Source organism: Carassius auratus, chromosome 46 (assembly GCF_003368295.1).
Source record: "Carassius auratus strain Wakin chromosome 46, ASM336829v1, whole genome shotgun sequence".
In the NCBI taxonomy this organism is placed as follows: Eukaryota; Metazoa; Chordata; class Actinopteri; order Cypriniformes; family Cyprinidae; genus Carassius; species Carassius auratus.
In genome coordinates this window covers 12,877,734-12,894,561 of record NC_039288.1, presented here as the reverse complement: position 1 = coordinate 12,894,561, position 16,828 = coordinate 12,877,734, and the positions used below count along the sequence as shown (strand labels likewise).

The following is a 16,828-nucleotide window of genomic DNA, read 5'->3' as shown; positions in this document are numbered from 1 at the left end:
GCGTATCGTACATATTTAGCCTGTTAGTTGTAATATAATGATAAATATTAAATATAAATGTATATTTACATGTTTATTTAATATTCCTTGATTTAAAATGTAATTTACTAATATAATATTTGAATAAATACTGTATAATGTATATGTTGTAGCAATTATATTAATTATTATTATTATTATTATTATTATTATTATTACTACTACTACGGTACTAGTATAACATATATAGCAAGTGTGTGTATATACTATATATATATATATATATATATATATATATATATATATATATATATATATATATATATATATATATATATATATATATATATATATATATATATATATATATATTAGCACTTTTCTCGTGCATATTTATATATAATGCGCACACACACACAGACACATCAGGCTTTGCTGACAAGTTGAGTGAAGGTTCATAAAACTCAGAAAGAGATAAATTGAAAAAGATGATGTCATAGATAAAATGAGCTGTGAAAAAAAAATGTAACGTGAAGGAGAGCAGATATGAACAGGGACTGAGCGCTTTAATAAAAGGAGAGATGGAGGGGGCCTGGATGGTGAAGTGAGAGCGCAGGAACGAGGGAGGGGGAACACGCGCCGGAGCTATAATTAGATCAGGAGGAATGTTCAGGGTGTGTGTGTGTGTGTGACGGAGAGGGGAGTGGATGAGTGTGGGAATGATGACCGCTGCTTTTGGGATCCACTACACTTAAGGGTCAAGGATGTCATTGCGAGGTCCTGTTGAATTTGTGGTTTAAAATGACACACGAGAGTTGCCACACACACATGCAAACAGGAACTCATGACATGTCACTCACTGCACAACAGTGGATGATTGAAGGGACGACAACCACAGCTGTTCCTGTTGTCTCTGAAGGTCAACTGCCAATGATAATACTTCTCAAGATGGGTTGAGAGAGAAAGAGAGAGGGAGAAACGGGCTAATCAATTGGTTTATTTGGTACACATCCTTTGACTTCTACAAAAGAATGTTTATTATCAGCATGGGTATTGCCAACATCACCAAATATGATGTACATTGTGACGCTAAATGATGCCTTAGGTTTTCTCAGAACTAACTTAAATTTTTCATTACTTTAGGGGAAGGGGAAGTATGAATTCTTTTTTTTATAAAGTATTAATTAATACATGTTTCACTAATGTTTGACAGCAAAGTGAGATGCATCATGGTTGTGATGACCTACTGCTTCATTAATACAATTTTAGGAAATTATATGCAGAAATTATCATGATGCACTGCCGTTCAAGTGTGTGTGTGTGTGTGTGTGGTTGATCTAAGTTAAAGATTTTGAAAGTATTATAAAGATTTCTATTTCAATTTCAGAGAATCCTGAAAAGAATGCGTCTGGGTTTCCACAAACATATTAAGTGTCACAGCTGTTTTCTACAGTGAGGATAATAATAAGAAATATTTGAGCACCAAATCAAATCATTAGAATCAATGATTTCTGAAGGATCGTGTAACACTGAAGACTGGAGTAATGATGCTGAAATTCAGCTTTGCCATCACATTAATATATTACAGTAAAAATATTGTATAATAGAAACAATCATTGTAATTTGTAATAATATCATATTATATAAAATAAGAATTAATTAATATTTCACAATACTACTGTTTTGTATTTTGATCAAATAAATGTAGGCTCAAAAAAATGTACTGAACCACTAACGTTTGAACGGTAGTGTGTGTGTGTGTGTCTATATATATATATATATATATATATATATTGGCCCTTCTTGATTTAGTGCACCTCTCTTGTCACAGGAGCCTGGGACAGTGTTCCCATTGGTCTCCCACCGTTGGTGGCAGTGGAAGGGGGAAGCACCCCGCATGTGAAGTTTCTGTCAGCTGCTGTAGAGGCAAAGCTCAGTTTTCCAGGCCTGAACACTGCTAGATTCATAACGGCTCACACACACCCAAGCCCCGCCCCGGTGCCATATAAACTGGATAAGCCATTAAAACAAATAATTTCATCTCTGGAAAAGCACTTAGTGCTCTCTGATGAGAAAGTGAGGCTGCCCTCAGTGGGTAGTCACTGTAACAGAGTTTTTTTTATTTAATTTTATTTTTTATTTTTTTAAGTCCGATAAGTCTTATTTGTTTTCAGCGAAAATGTAATTATTCTCTCAGTCATACTTACCAGTTCATGAATTCACTGGCTGTGGTACCAGAGAGATTCTTAATATTGAGGGGATTAGCTTTTATTTAACCTTGTACTCTTGTCTGAATGGATTTCCTTTAGCTCGGTTCGTTATCTTGATAACGTTTTTCTAGTAATAGTGCGAGTGTGTTTCCTCACATTGAAGCTCAGAATTAAACGCGAGTGATTATATGTGTGTATATAACTCAAAAATGTCTCTCCCTGTCTTAGTGGAGCCAAAGGTATATGTCTCAGCCGGATCTTCTGCTCTGATCGATGGCGGCAATGAAACCACAGTGGCCACCTGTATTGCTGAGAGGGCTCGGCCCCCTGCCAACATCTCCTGGGAGACGAATCTGTATGGCACATCTGATGCCCACATGCAGGACGATGCCAACGGCACCACTACGACCCAGGTGCACTACTCCTGGAAGCCCTCCCGTCACGCCCAGGGTCACACGATAACATGTGTGGTCAAACACTCCGCACTACAGAGCGACTTCAGGATACCCTATATCATCAACGTACAGTGTGAGTATCTCATAAGGTTTTTTATTTATTTATTTAATAAATATATAATAGTCTGATGCTGTTTATGCAGGATTCACATTTTATTTTTTCTATAGAAATAGGGCATAGAGTAAAATAAAAAAAGATTACAGAACAGTTTTTAGAGCACACTGTGTAACTGTTTCGTTCCTCACTGTGTTCACTTTTTCCTGTTTAACTATTTTGAAAGAAGCTTGTGGAAATGTTTTCAATAAGGTTTGTACAATAAATGGTTTGTATTATATTGTATGCATATAAATTAACAGCTAATTTACATATTTTGTAAAATATATAAGTTTTTCTGTAGTCATTCTAAGGAGTTAGTCATTTTAAAAAAGTTTGCTAATTTTTTAAGAGTACTTTTACACAAGAAATTGTGTTTAAAGTTGTGAAAATTGATCTGAAATGCATCCACAACGAACAACAACAGGTTGAATCAGAATCATATTGAATTGGGATATTTTGAATCAGACTCTGGTCAAATCTGTTTTGATGATCCGCCTGAGAAGCATGTCCTTTTTTTTTTTTTTTTTTTTTTTTTTTTTATGTGAAAATTAGATTTTAAACCATGCAAGTGCTTATCTGCCAAGGGGCCACTAAACCCGTTAACTTCCAAAGGCCTGAAAACCTGTTTTACTTAATCTAGCACAACAAACCCAAAGTAGCTTCTCCATGAAGATTTCACAGTAACTTATATTTTGTGTTTTCTCTATACCACGTCAAAGCAATCAGATTTATGTCCAGATCTCACATCTGTTTTCCATATCACCGCAATACGGTAACTATCCACATGACATGATGTCTTGATGCGGTCTTGTGCACGATGGAGCTAAAATCCCTTTTGCTAAGACATGACCCTTAAGGTTACATGGACTTATTGAATATAGGTATTGGTGCTTCAGACAAATGATTTATTAGTGTTGTGTAATGATTTCTGAACACCGATTTCTACTAATCACCATTGAGCAGTGAAGGTTGGCGTTTAAGTGTGTATCTGCGGTGGTGGCGAGTAAGTGAGCGCAGATGTCTGCTCTATGAAATCTAGATGTAGCAGTGAGGGGGAAGGCACAGGAAGTAGCAGGTACAGTATAGGGAGGGAGAGGTCACATCAGTCATGAGATGATGCTTCTGTGCTCAATGGGGGCTACCGTCTAGGAAGCTTCTTTCTTTCATTTTCCATCTGTCTTTTTTCATCTCAGTGGGTCTACACGACTTTTTGATTCCGCACACTCCCTTAAAGAATTTTAAAGAGCTTTTTCTGAAGGCATAAATCAATACATTGTCCATTGTCTTTTGTAAGTGGTCTTAAACTGCTGGTCAGACACACACAGTCCTAATGATGCATTTTGTTTCTTAATGATCAGTTAGTAATAATAATGTTGTTGTGTTATAGATTGCTACTGCCTCAGCAAAAAATAAGGTAATTTCGATTTGCAAACTTAAAATTGCCACTTCATTTCTCATAATTGTTTCTTTATATCTAGAAGTTTCTTTATATCTACATGTATAGAGCAATGTGTAGTCACTTTGTTAGATACAAAGTCACATTTATGATCAATATGGTCTCAAATGGGAGGCAATATCAAAATTGCAAAATTGTGACTTTAAATCTAAAGACAAACTTTTTTTTTTTCTCAACTGCAACTTTTTCACAGCTTGATAGCATAGTTTTAAGTTAATGTCACGTTTTCAAACAAAATGTTTTTAGTTTTGACCTTTAGTCCATGTATGTTACCTTACATAAAAATTAACCAAATTAAATTATAATTATAATTTATACAGTACAGTTGTTTAAATACCAAATAAAAAAATACATATTTTATATATAATAATTATATATTTACATAAGATGGCGTGTGTGTGTATACAGATGTACCTGTACACATTTATATTGTTTTTGGGAGAATGGGCCAAAAATATGAAGACTTATTGTGCACTGCACTGGTTTTTATCCAATCAGATGCTCTCTAGCACGAGACTGTCCCGCCCCCTAAGCATGACAGCTGGTGATTTATGGCTGTGACGTAACTTAAGCGTTTTAGGTCTTTAAAAATGGATATGTCCTGCCCAGACATTCTATTTCAATAGGAAATGCGTCAACACAGGACCAGAAAACTGCACTCATCATGTCATTTCATAGGCCTTTAAACAAGGCATAGCCTAGCCTTACCTTTCTTAAACTACTCTGAATGATCCCTTTGTGCGTTGTGTGTGTGTGCAGTTGCTCCAGACATCCTGGTGCTGGGCTATGACGGCGACTGGTATGTGGGCAGGGAGAATGTGCAACTTAAGTGTCGAGCCAAGGCCAACCCGCCTGCCCAGCACTTCAGATGGATCAGGTGGGTAACCCCTACATTCACAAGAGCCAGAGCACACCATGTCTGGAATGGGATCAAGAGTTTTATTGCCTGTTTCCTTAACTCCTCTCAAACAGCAGATTATCTATATGATTCACAGCACCAGCAGTTGCTTTCAAACTGTCCGGATTCAATGCAAATGAGCCGGAGGATGCCCAAACCAAATACAGTAGAAATACAAAGCAAATTAGTTTTCTGCCTCCAATCTATTGTTCACTCATTTAGAAGATTGCACATCAATCATATGAGCTTAAACATTTATTAATCGTAGTAATATCTGCCTTAAGCATTATAAATGTTAAACGTTTGGACACACTATTCTTTGTGGAAAATAATTAAGTATTTTTAACTATAAAATGACACTGTGTGGGAATTATGAGCAAACCAAAAGGAAATTGTTAGCTTTGTTTCTTTCAGTATCAGCTCCAGCATGTCCTTTTCACAAAAACATTTCACTTCTTTTTGTCTACAAATCTCAATTTAAGAATTTTCTGTAATTAACCATTCAATTTAGTTGGTCTTTAAGATCGTAAATCGACTTTAAAATCATGAGAAACGTGTTTTCAGTCAATCTTTCGACTGGTTCTAGATTTCTCCTGCTGCTGACATTTTCCATATCTTGCTATTTGAAAAGTTTGGTAAAGGTGTGTTTCTTATTTTAGGTTGGACGGAGAGATGCCGGACGGAGTGAAGGTGGTGAATAACTCTTTGGTGTTTATGAGACCCTTGCAGAAGAACGATTCTGGGGTTTACAGGTGTGAGGTGGCAAATGACATCGGGCTGCACATTCGAGACATTAGAATACATGTTCAGGGTGAGTAAGACACTTAAAACATGACACTCATCTTACCAAAGTCTACCAGTTCATTTCCCATGTGAAGCTGAAGAAATAATGATAAGAGATAACATCAAAACTATACAAATCAAATTTGTTTTAACATTCAAACACACACTGTGTTGGTGTGTTGAAATGTTGACAAAAATCAGAAACAAATTTGACTTATGTTTTTTTTTTTTTATTTAAATTTTTGTTTTTATGAAATTAGATTATTGAGTGAACTATTTCTATGAGCCCCACAGATCTTCCTGATGGTTTCTTCTTTTGATCCCACCTTTCTCATCACTGAGTTGCATGTGTCCAGATCCATTTTTATGAAGCACACAAGCTTATATTAATTTTCCTGAGCCAGAAGCCTTTGTCTGTTCATTAGGGTTTCTTGAGTCATTATCTAATTGACCTCTTAGACAGATGTTCTCTGTCACATTCAGTGATGTTTATCACCCATCATTTTTGCGTCGCATTAAACATTGAATACTGCTGTTTAATTTGTTTCTGTGATCGTTACTGTTGCCCCCCCCCCCCCCCCCCCCTTATCTGTTGCTCTTTCTCCCTCCCTCGTGTGCACTTACATCTGAGACTGTCACGCTGTTATACAAGGGGAGAATAGAGCGGAAGCAACCTTGACTGAGAGATGTCCTAGATTCATAAAACATTCACCAGCTCTTTTCAGCCGCCATTAATTATGTATTTTCTTTTTAAATTATTTTTTTACACTCTCCCCTTGAGAAAGATTCGGCTTCTTTGTGCACGAAGCTGCGTGTTTCTGTGCATCATGGGCGTGTGGTATTTTTATGTCAAAGTTGTCTGCCTTTTATCTTCTAAGAGTCCCTTTTTGTTTCATTTGAGTCGTGATGTTTCTACTATAATGCCCACTGCTACTGTTTGTGTATTTATAGAGTAACTCTGGGCGTGAAAGTGTGTGCTGCTGTTAGTTGCTGAACTTTGTGCATGAGTATGGGTGGGCAGAACCTGTCCTGCATGTTAAACACCCTGCTGCTACCTGTGTGGTCACCAATATCCACCCAAATAAAAACCCACACAGAGTGAATGAAACAGGAATGGGGTACCACATACTGTACTTAAATTGTGATCAATTTAAATTTGGTGGAGGCATATAGAAGAGATGCTGTGACTTATCCTCTCTTTATGTCCTATTCTCTTCCCTTCTGGACATTGACTTGCAGAGGCAGGAAGCTCTGCTGTTTATTGATTGAAAAAATTATTGATTGAAACAACTTGGTTGGCAAAATTGAATAAATTTAAATAAATTGACATTATCCATGCCCCTATTGTTTAAGGGGGATAGTTCACACAAAAAAATTTAATTGTCATTTATTTACTCATCATAATGTTGTTTCAAACCCATTTGATTTTCTTTCTTCAGTAGATCAAAGATATTTGAAGAATGTTTGTGCAGGTCTTTTAGTTTTCAAGTCTCCTGAAGCCATAAAATAACTTTATTTGTCCAAAATGTAAATCATTATCCACCCTTTGATTTTTGGGTGAGCTGTCCCTTATGGTTTTATATACATATGCAACAAATATTTGTGCCAGGAATATCATGGGAGTGTGAAAAGGATTTTGGTAATTTTTGTATCAAAAATGTTGCCAAAACAATGAACAGGAGATTATTTTTCCTGAACTACAAAGCTGCTCTTTCCTACATGCATATACGTTCACTCACCAGACTCACAAATGCATCCAAATTAACTTTAACCTTGCGGGAACAATACCGTTCAAGAATGCTTTATGTATGGTACGTTTATTACTCATTCCAACGTGGATGAGCAAATTATTCCCCACTTAAGCTGGAGCATTTGAACCGCGTAACCCTGAAGAGCTTGCAGCCCTGACTCCTGAGAGTGAACACACACGTTCTGCACTCAATGCATGCACACACTTCACAGCCAGCCAAATAGCTCTCATTGCGCTGGGAACAGGACACTTCGTAATGGGATAGTTTGACTTTCAGCTTCCAGTCTCTGAGAACGCTACTTGCATAGTCCAGATGCATGCCCCAGAATGCGATGAAAACCTACATCCTGCTCCCTAATACAATCAACAATCAATTCATGGTAATGGCGTTAACACAGTCTTCTGTCCTAGCACCACTCAAGCCACGCTAGCAGTATTCTCGATGTCTGTCCCCTTCCCCCAGTAGCACCTACCCTTTCCCTGACCCCTTCCTTCCATTTTAGTTTGTTCTCATCACTCAGCTATGTGGTCATTCGTACTCCCTCTCTCAGCTAACACAAATGTTGCTCATTAGGCTTCATTGTTGCCGAATACTGTACTTCAGTGTTAGCTGGAGATGTTAGTATGTAGCTCCTCATGAGTCCCTTATCATGAAGATCCCAACTCTCCTTTCTCTTCCATGTTTTAAGTCGTCTTTGCTCTGGACAACAGTTTCAGGTTTTAAAGCTGTCCGAAGGTTTAAAGTCGCATTCTTTCAATAAAAAACCTTAACCAAAACCTGAAGCTATTGCATCCACAGTAACAGAGGATAGTTCTTTTATTCATGCTATATGTCATGCTAGATGATATTACAATTTTGGTAGCAGATTCATAGGACTATTAATGATATACTGATGTAGCTGGCATTGACATTATCTACTTTTCTTTGTCTGTCCATCCCTTCCTCTTGGCCCCTCCCTCTCCTTCCTTCCCTCCATTAGATCCTCCCTCAACCACCACCATGCCCCCCACCACCCCTGTGCGCCTCCTAACCGCCGACATCTCTGCCACCGTGCCTGGCAAAAAGCAGCGAGCCCTCATCACATCTCCAACCCTGGCGCCTCTGCCGGAGGGGAGCTTAGGCACGATTGTCGGTGGGGCAGTAGGCGGAGCCCTCTTCTTGCTGTTGCTGCTTGTTCTAGGCGGAGTTTATTACCAGCGTCAACGGCGGACGTTCCGCGGCGACTACTACACAAAGCAGTATCACGGCCCCTCGGATATGCAGAAGGCTCCCCAGCCCCATGAGCTGCAGCAAGTCTACAGCAAAGGAAGCCCTGACACCAAGCTCAAATCGAACCAGGATAACGGCACCATCTACCCAGATAAGGATCGAGAAGAGTGGGGTGATTTCGACCGAGAGCGATCACCCAACGGTCGCAGCAGAGCTCTGAGGGAAGCAGGTGGTCAAATCAACAACCTTAACCATTACAACCATGAACGTGGCTACCACAGCAACCATCACCCCGACCATCCGCAAAACTTTAGTCCAGCCCATCATATCCAGAGGAGCTCGCTGCAGCCAGAGCCCCACAGATACGCCGCTCCGCAAGTCATGAGCAATGGCTCCCCCTACCTGCCGGAGGACTGTTACGACAACGACTATGTGTCGCACACCGATGGCTCAATGATCTCCCGGAGGGAGTGGTATGTCTGAGAAGAACGAGCAGGAAAAGACTACGTGGACACTTACGAAGTGCTTCAGACTGCAAAATGAGACTGAGATTATAAGAGTTGTGTAGAGAAAATTAATAGGAAATGCACCTTTTCTAGTAGTTTACACCTGCCAATTTGTTTTTGTACATTAGTCTAATCATTAGTAGCTGTTCATAGCTAGCAGGTGTAATTGATGTTTTGGGACCAAGAGAGGGTGTAATATTAGTCTTCGTTTCTCAGATTGGTCAGGCAACAAGACATCTGCTTTGAGTTTCACCAATGAATCAGTTCAGGTTTGATTTCAGGGGTGATTTAAGTTTGGTTGCCTTTGCCAAATCAATAGCCAGTCTCCTTTTCCTTGTACAGTAAAGGTGGGCTGTGTGATTTGTTTAAGCAGTTTGAACAAATGCAATTTGAATTGAAATAACCTGTCGATAAGTGTTTCAGATCAGCCCTGTCGTGAGCGATGAGTTTCAGTGAGTCACGTCAACTTTCAGTGCTGTCACTCTGATGGAAGCAGAAATTAGCTCCTGTCAACAGCCTGGCGGTTTCCATGGCAACATTTATTTCTTCTCTACTGGCATTCAGAGTTGCTGTAGGGAGGAGCTAGACAGGGAGGACCGTGCTGGATTTGATAAAGCCCGATGGGCAAAAGCCAGACACAATGATTGCCAAAATGGGGTGGCTGTATCAATTCGGCTTCCATTTGGATACCCTGCGTCACAGTATTAGCTCTGGATTTCTTTTGTTTGTGCCATCAAAAATGTTTGCCGTCGTGTGAGTCTGACTGCAGAAGATGGATGGACAATGTACATTTAAAAACTACTGCCCATGTTCAACATGAAAGCTTGTCCTGTATTGATGTAGCTGTCTGGCTTGTCTTTGTCAGACAATCACTGCCCAGTGTTAACAACCTCCGACTGCATTCAGCGACTGTGTATTACGTCACAAATGGAGTCCTGTGCCTGCATCTTGTGTTTCTGTGTCTGTTTGTAATTTGTAAATCAAATCAGCTGGTGTTAACTGACTGTGTTTTGATTAATCGGCTCGATGCCTGTGCAATAGTGTTCAGACTTCAAGTGTCAGATCTCTCACATTCACACACATAATTTAACGTCTAAGACGATAGCCTCACTCACTCGTTATTGATCAGTAAACTTGTGTTGGCTGGATCTTTAGAAAGCTAGCAGATGTGTATGGTTGGTTTTTGTGATACTGGAAATGATATTGTAGTGCCTTAAACTGAAGACGTGCACTGTAAGCATTATGATATGCATGCAGAAGCACGAACGAGTGAGGATCATTTTCAGAAGAAGTTTGTGAGTAGATTTAGAGGCATAAAATGGTCAGGTTTGGTCCTGAAAACATAATTTTGTACTGTCATATCTTCACCACCTTGTTTTATGTGCCAGTTGTATGATTTGCTTTTTGCAGGTTTTCAGACAATAACTAATTGTTTTGCTCGCATTAAATGACGTGTGACACTTGAGTCACGGTGCACATTAACGAGTTATGATAAAGTAAACTTAAAATGTACAGGTTTGGACAATGCAGAAGCGAAAAATTCAGTGAAAACAAGATTATGTAGATATGCTGGCATTTAGGAGAACCATGTTTTTTTTTTTTTTTTTTTTTTTTTAGTTCGTTTGAATTTAACTTTCCAATAGGAAGCCTGTGATTCGACAGTGGACCGCACTAGAAAACCCACCATTACACACAATTTGATGAAAGGATCACACATACACTTCTTCAAAACACCTTTTCCACTTTTTTTGTTTTCAGAAAGTGCTACAGTAAAAAAAAAAAGGAAAGAAAATACAATAATAATAAAAAAAATGGCAAAGAAGAAATGTATTTGTATAGATGATACTGAGCATTATTTTGTAAAATCAACTTTTGGGATACATTTGTTTTGAAATAAAGCACCTTTTTTTCTGTGACATGATTCTTTGTTTTATATGTTGGCCTCAGATTCATTTTGTGTTGGTTGGAGATGTGAATGTTTAGGTCTTCGGTGTGAATGGTTGCTTCAGCTGCAGAAATATTCCCTGTGGGGGTCTCCTCTATGTATTCCTCACGCCCACTTTTCCTTTTCTTTGGTTAACCTACTTCATCCCCAAAGAGCCCTTCGTGCACTAAACCTCATGCATATTTTGTGGGAAAGCCTGTGGCTGAAAGCTTCCTGTGGATGGGGGCTAAACTTCCTCTGCAGACTTACCTAGGATAGCCCTAAAGTGGGATGGATTATGGACGTGTTGATTCTTGTGTTTGTACTGCTGTTCTGTCGATCTGTGTGAGAGGAGATGGGGGAGATGGTTGACAAAGATCAAGCAGAGCAGTGGGAATAACATAGCCATTGTTGAGTCTGTCATCATGACCAATCAGCTGGTGGTGGGATAAGCCAGTAATTACAGTTGTCAAAAGTTCCATAAAGAGTCAATGTCCAAAGTCAGCTCACAAAACTTGCCTATTTAATCCAAGACAAAGAAGGTCAGGAGAAAAATGGGTATAGTAAAGCAGTGGTTCTCAAACTTTTTCATGCATTGGATCACTTTGCACCTTGAATCAGTGGAAAACAAGTGTCAAAATCATTACCTTATTTTAAGTAATGTACAAATGATCCTCCATTTATACCTTTTATTTTGACATAGCCTCAGGTTTACTATAGGGATGCAATGGAATAAAAATTATTTATATTAATATTAGATATATTTACTATTTTTATAACACTGCATAATTTCTGTGTGTGTGTTTTTACTTGTGAAAATGAGGGAAAATTATCAATTTTAAATTGTTAATCACTACAATCCTTAAATCGTAATAATATTTCACAATATTTCTGTTTTACTATATTTTTTAATCAAATAAATCCAGCATGGGTGAGCATAAACTACACGTTAAAATCATTTAATTAATTTCTATGAGTTGATTAATTGTATGATGGTGCTTTTTCTTTAGTTTAATTGTATGTCCATTTTTATCAGCCAAACAGCTTGTGAACCAATTGATGTCCTTAACAAGTTGTCAGTATGAGATCCACTGCAATAATCAGCACTGAAGCCTGTTCTTCTGAACAATGCCATTAATTAGTTACCTCAGTGATAGGAAATGACACAAACATGCTCTTTATTATAGGATAGACAGAATAGAGAGACTTTTCTTCCTTCAGGTATGTTATGTCCAGGTTACTGGATAATTCCATGGAAAGTGAGGTTAGCTCACTGAAAATAACAAAGTCATTCATTATACGAGCAGTCGAACTACCACGGGTGAAGAGGTCACTCTCTCACTGCACTGTTTGAATAGATTCTCTATGGAGCAGTATTACCTACCACCCCCCTCCCTGCTCCATGAGTGCCTCTGATTGGTTAAATTAGTCTAGTTGAATGGATTTGTTTGCAACAGCCCCTTTCCAAGCCATTGACATCGTCCCCATGGCAACAGACTCTTCCCAGGCTTATGATAGAAAGCTTGTTCTCTTGAGAGATACCTTTGCCTCCTGTATCGCTCTCCATCAAAGAATAAAAAGAGGGGTTACAGAGTGGATGAAAGGGGGCAATTCTGCGTGAAAAAGAAAAAAAATAGTGGAAATGGGAGCTAGTTTGAGATCGGAAGAAGGGAGAAGTCAAAGATGGACCAAGGTTAAAAAGGAGAACTGGGGGACGATGCAACTAAAATGCATGCATGAAGGTGAATTATGACATTATAAATTTCTTCTATAAAAGATGGACACTTTAAAAGGCTGTGATTTGTCATTGTGACCGAGGCATTTTCTCCAGAGAGAATATTTCCTTTGGAAAAATTGCCATTTTGTGACTCTCTCTGCTTCTCAGATATCCATCTTTTATGACATAATTTTCCACTAATACATCACAGTGGTCATGAAATCGTTCTCTCAATGGTAGGCTGTTATTAAATGTTCAGTGCTCCATTTTCGAGAGTCGCAGACTGGAGAGTGTTACTGCACTTTATTATTTCACAGTCACAGATACTAGGTGTTGTGTACAAATATGTAACCAAATATAATTATATTAATTGGCCTCCAGCTGGTTCTCAAGATGACATGTTAACTTCTAAAATGCAAATGCTAAGCACTATGTGTTTCCTTTCCTCATGGCATTTATTTTAATTCTAATTCATCAAAGATAACCTATCTATAGCTTAATGTGTTTGTTCATTAGCCATTTGTCCTTACACTCAAGACCATATTTTTTCAGCTTGGAAACAGTGTCGCCATTAGGTATTCAATCTGAAAAAGAAGGATGGTATCCTCTCTTTACTGTTTTTTCTTCTGGATAACATATTTATATACTTTGGACTGTGAATAGCAAATAGGTTGTGAGTCACCGTTTTGTGGACAATTTGGAACTGAATTCCTTTTAAATACTTTTAATTGAATTTGAATTAAAGTACATATCATGCTTTTAAATCCAACCTGTCCTCCAACCAATACGCTTGTATAGGTCGTTTGTCCAAATCCCTGAAATACGACCCATCAGAGCGTATACTACAATTGCGCCCCTATCGGCAAAAGGTCTTTTCATATTAATGTTTTGTACTCTTTTATTTGCTCTCTGGTTTGCGTTTCGTGTAGCTCTGTAGTTCTGTAGTTAGTAGATTATTGTGTTATACCTTGATATGTAATCATGCTATCATGGGTTCAATTCCATGGAACAGACCTGCACGAAAATCTATATGCTCAATAAATCATAATTTAGCAAGATTTCTGTGAGGGTTAGGTTTAGAGGTGGGGTTAGGTGTGGTCATTCGAATGAATAAGCCACCTACAGTAGGAAATACTGTGAGATCGGTGTAAAACGCTCACAAATTGCATTTAAATAAACATGCATTTTGATTGGTAATGACGCTATACGTCAATTCATGACGACAGATGCAACGCGATACTGTCATTATTTTTACGCCCGCTAGAGGGCGCTTAACTTTAAAACGTAAATATAGGTCGTAATAAATGTTTGCACAAACAACCTATCTGGTCGTTTTTTTGTTGGAGGACAGGCTCTTTAAATCGTACCTTTTTACTAGGGGTGCGCCGATCACGATCGGCCGATCGTTAATGAGCATCTCGTCAGTAAAGCCGGTTCTCTAATCAGCAGTAAATTACATCAGGTGCGTGATTTCACATAGAGCAGCTGTTACTACACAGAGCCGTTGTTAACTGAGAAGATGCGCAAATAAACGCTGAAAATGACCGTGGATTTGCGCAGCTTTTGCAAGTTCAAAGTTGCAAAGATTATGACTATGCTATGACTGTGCTATGACAATCTGGCACTTCTGAATCAGCTACTGTAAGTATCTTTGTTATTAGTTTAAGTATTTGCTATTGACTGTTCAAATGCTTTGTTTTTGCACTGAGTTTTGTGTGTCGCATGTGACTGCGTTTTGTGTGTGTGTTTGAGAGCTTGGTTATGTGGTTAATGAGGACACAAATTTGTATAATGACATGGGTATGACACAGGTATTACAATAGAGCATCACAGTCCACAATCTGGTGCCGGAAGTAAAAATTCAATGCAATTTCTGCATTGACATTTGGGGTATAAGCCATAAAAACGTAACCACACATGGTAGACTTAAAACCAGCTACGGCTGTACTAAGCGATAGTATATGCTCATATAAACGCATAAAAGGATCATGGGGCACTAACCTTGTTTTGATATAAATGCCTTTTATTCGCGATGTCTTGGCTAAGTACTTCATTACCCACAATCCTGAACAATCCCACAATCCCAAAGTGATGCATCTGATTGGTGGAGCTTGTGTAACCATCTGGTTAAACCCCGCGAAGACTGAAGATCATTAATGAAAAAATAAAATAAAAACCTGTGTTGCGTTTTTGTACAGTAGACTTATAAGTGCAATCATGATCTCCATGGCTGCCATGAGAAAATTCACTGGAGGATAAAAAGTTAGTGCGGGCGGCCGTCATCCATGCCGTCATCAGATTTGGAAATCGCTCAAAAGGCTCGTTCGCGGTTGTGGCTCCAGTCGAATTTAATGAGGCGCGGTGGTTTATGGGATGATTAGTACCTGCGCTCGAAATGAAAATATGTACACAGTCTTGTACCTTTGACTCATTTGGGATTTTCTCTTAACTTTTTCACTCAAAATGATACGTCATATGCTTATGAGTTCAGCCGTAGCTGGTTATCCTCACACATGCTCTAAAACTCTTTAGACACGGATTTTTCTGAAAGTCAATGGGAGAAATGAATGGGAAATTTACTTCCGGCACCAGAGCTCTCTCGGGCTGTGGGCGGTACTTTGATGCTCTATGATGAGGTGGTTTATGAGGACATTTTCAGTGTCCCCGTAATTCAAAAGGCTTATAAATAATTCAGAATTTTTTTTTTTTTTTGATGCATACATTTAAATGCATAAATTTTCCTGTGAGGGTTAGGGTTAGGTGTAGGGTTGGGGTAGAGCCATAGAATATACAGTTTGTACAGAATAAAAATAATTACGCCTATGGAGAGTCCCCATAAACCACATTTACCAACCTGTGTCTGTGTGTGTGTGTCTGTGTGTGTGTGAGAGAGAGAGAGAGAGTCACACAGTGGAGTCAGGTGTCTTAATCGTCTGTGACTTGTGTACTGTAAACACATATGAACTTCATCACTGTGTCTGTCACACCATTCTGTTCCCCTTTCAAGCTTGAACTGATAAGGACATTATTAACTGTCTTTACATTTATTTTGAAAGATGAACCTTGTGATTATGGAAAGGGACATTACATTTCCAACATGTGCTCGGGGTGTTCGGCCAATCACAATGCACTGGGTCAACTGGCCAATCAGAGCATACTGCGTTTGTTGAAAGGAGATACTTTGTAGAAAATTACATGTTTGAGAGAGGCGGGGCATAAAGGATTTACAATAATGTACAGTATTTGAAAAAGAATGTGTTTTTTTAACATTAAAGCATGTCAACACATTTTGTTACACCAAATAAAAAAAATAATATTTAAAAAAGGATCATATGACCCCTTTGCACTAAATGTTCTATATGTTGCCAAAAGGTTCTTTAGGTTATTCAAATGTTCTTCACACTAAGGAAAAAAATGGTTCAATGAAAGGTTCTTTGGGGAACTTAAAATGGTTATTCTCTGGGATCTCTGTGAAACCACATTTTGAAACCTTTATCAAGAGCTACAGACCACCCAGAAACAGCTGCTCTTCTCTGCAGTTGTGGACACTACAACCCCTTAATAAAAATCTGTCCATTTAAACAACAGCATTCACAACAGAAGATAACCTCTGACACTTGACCTACCCATCTCCATTCATTTGCCAGAACAAACCTCTTGCGGTGGTCTTTCTCTCATCTAGTGACCTCTACTATGACAAGCATGTTACATCATACAATCATTGAGCCTTTGCCCTTTTCAAGGACGTTTCTCCAGTTCCTCCCATTGTCCCAGAGACTGTATTTGAGTTTCACAGTAATTAAGACTCATAGGTTGCAAAAACCAGAAGCCTGTTCCAGTTCA

The 16,828-nt window shown here is 38.5% G+C and overlaps 1 protein-coding gene across 2 annotated transcripts in view; it reads left to right on the top strand.

The window, feature by feature from the left end:
• The window catches only part of LOC113064249 (nectin-3-like protein), a 62,073-nt gene that overhangs the window by 28,089 nt on the left and 17,156 nt on the right, over nt 1-16,828 (top strand). Inside the window, exons 3-6 of one of the 2 annotated variants that reach the window (XM_026234913.1) lie at nt 2,418-2,717; nt 4,957-5,074; nt 5,755-5,906; nt 8,609-11,136. In XM_026234913.1, coding sequence (XP_026090698.1) covers nt 2,418-2,717; nt 4,957-5,074; nt 5,755-5,906; nt 8,609-9,321 — 1,283 coding nt within the window. In that variant the 3' untranslated portion in view covers nt 9,322-11,136. Of the gene's footprint in view, nt 1-2,417; nt 2,718-4,956; nt 5,075-5,754; nt 5,907-8,608; nt 11,137-16,828 lie in introns of those variants that run through there. The other variant, XM_026234914.1, reaches the window with a different exon arrangement.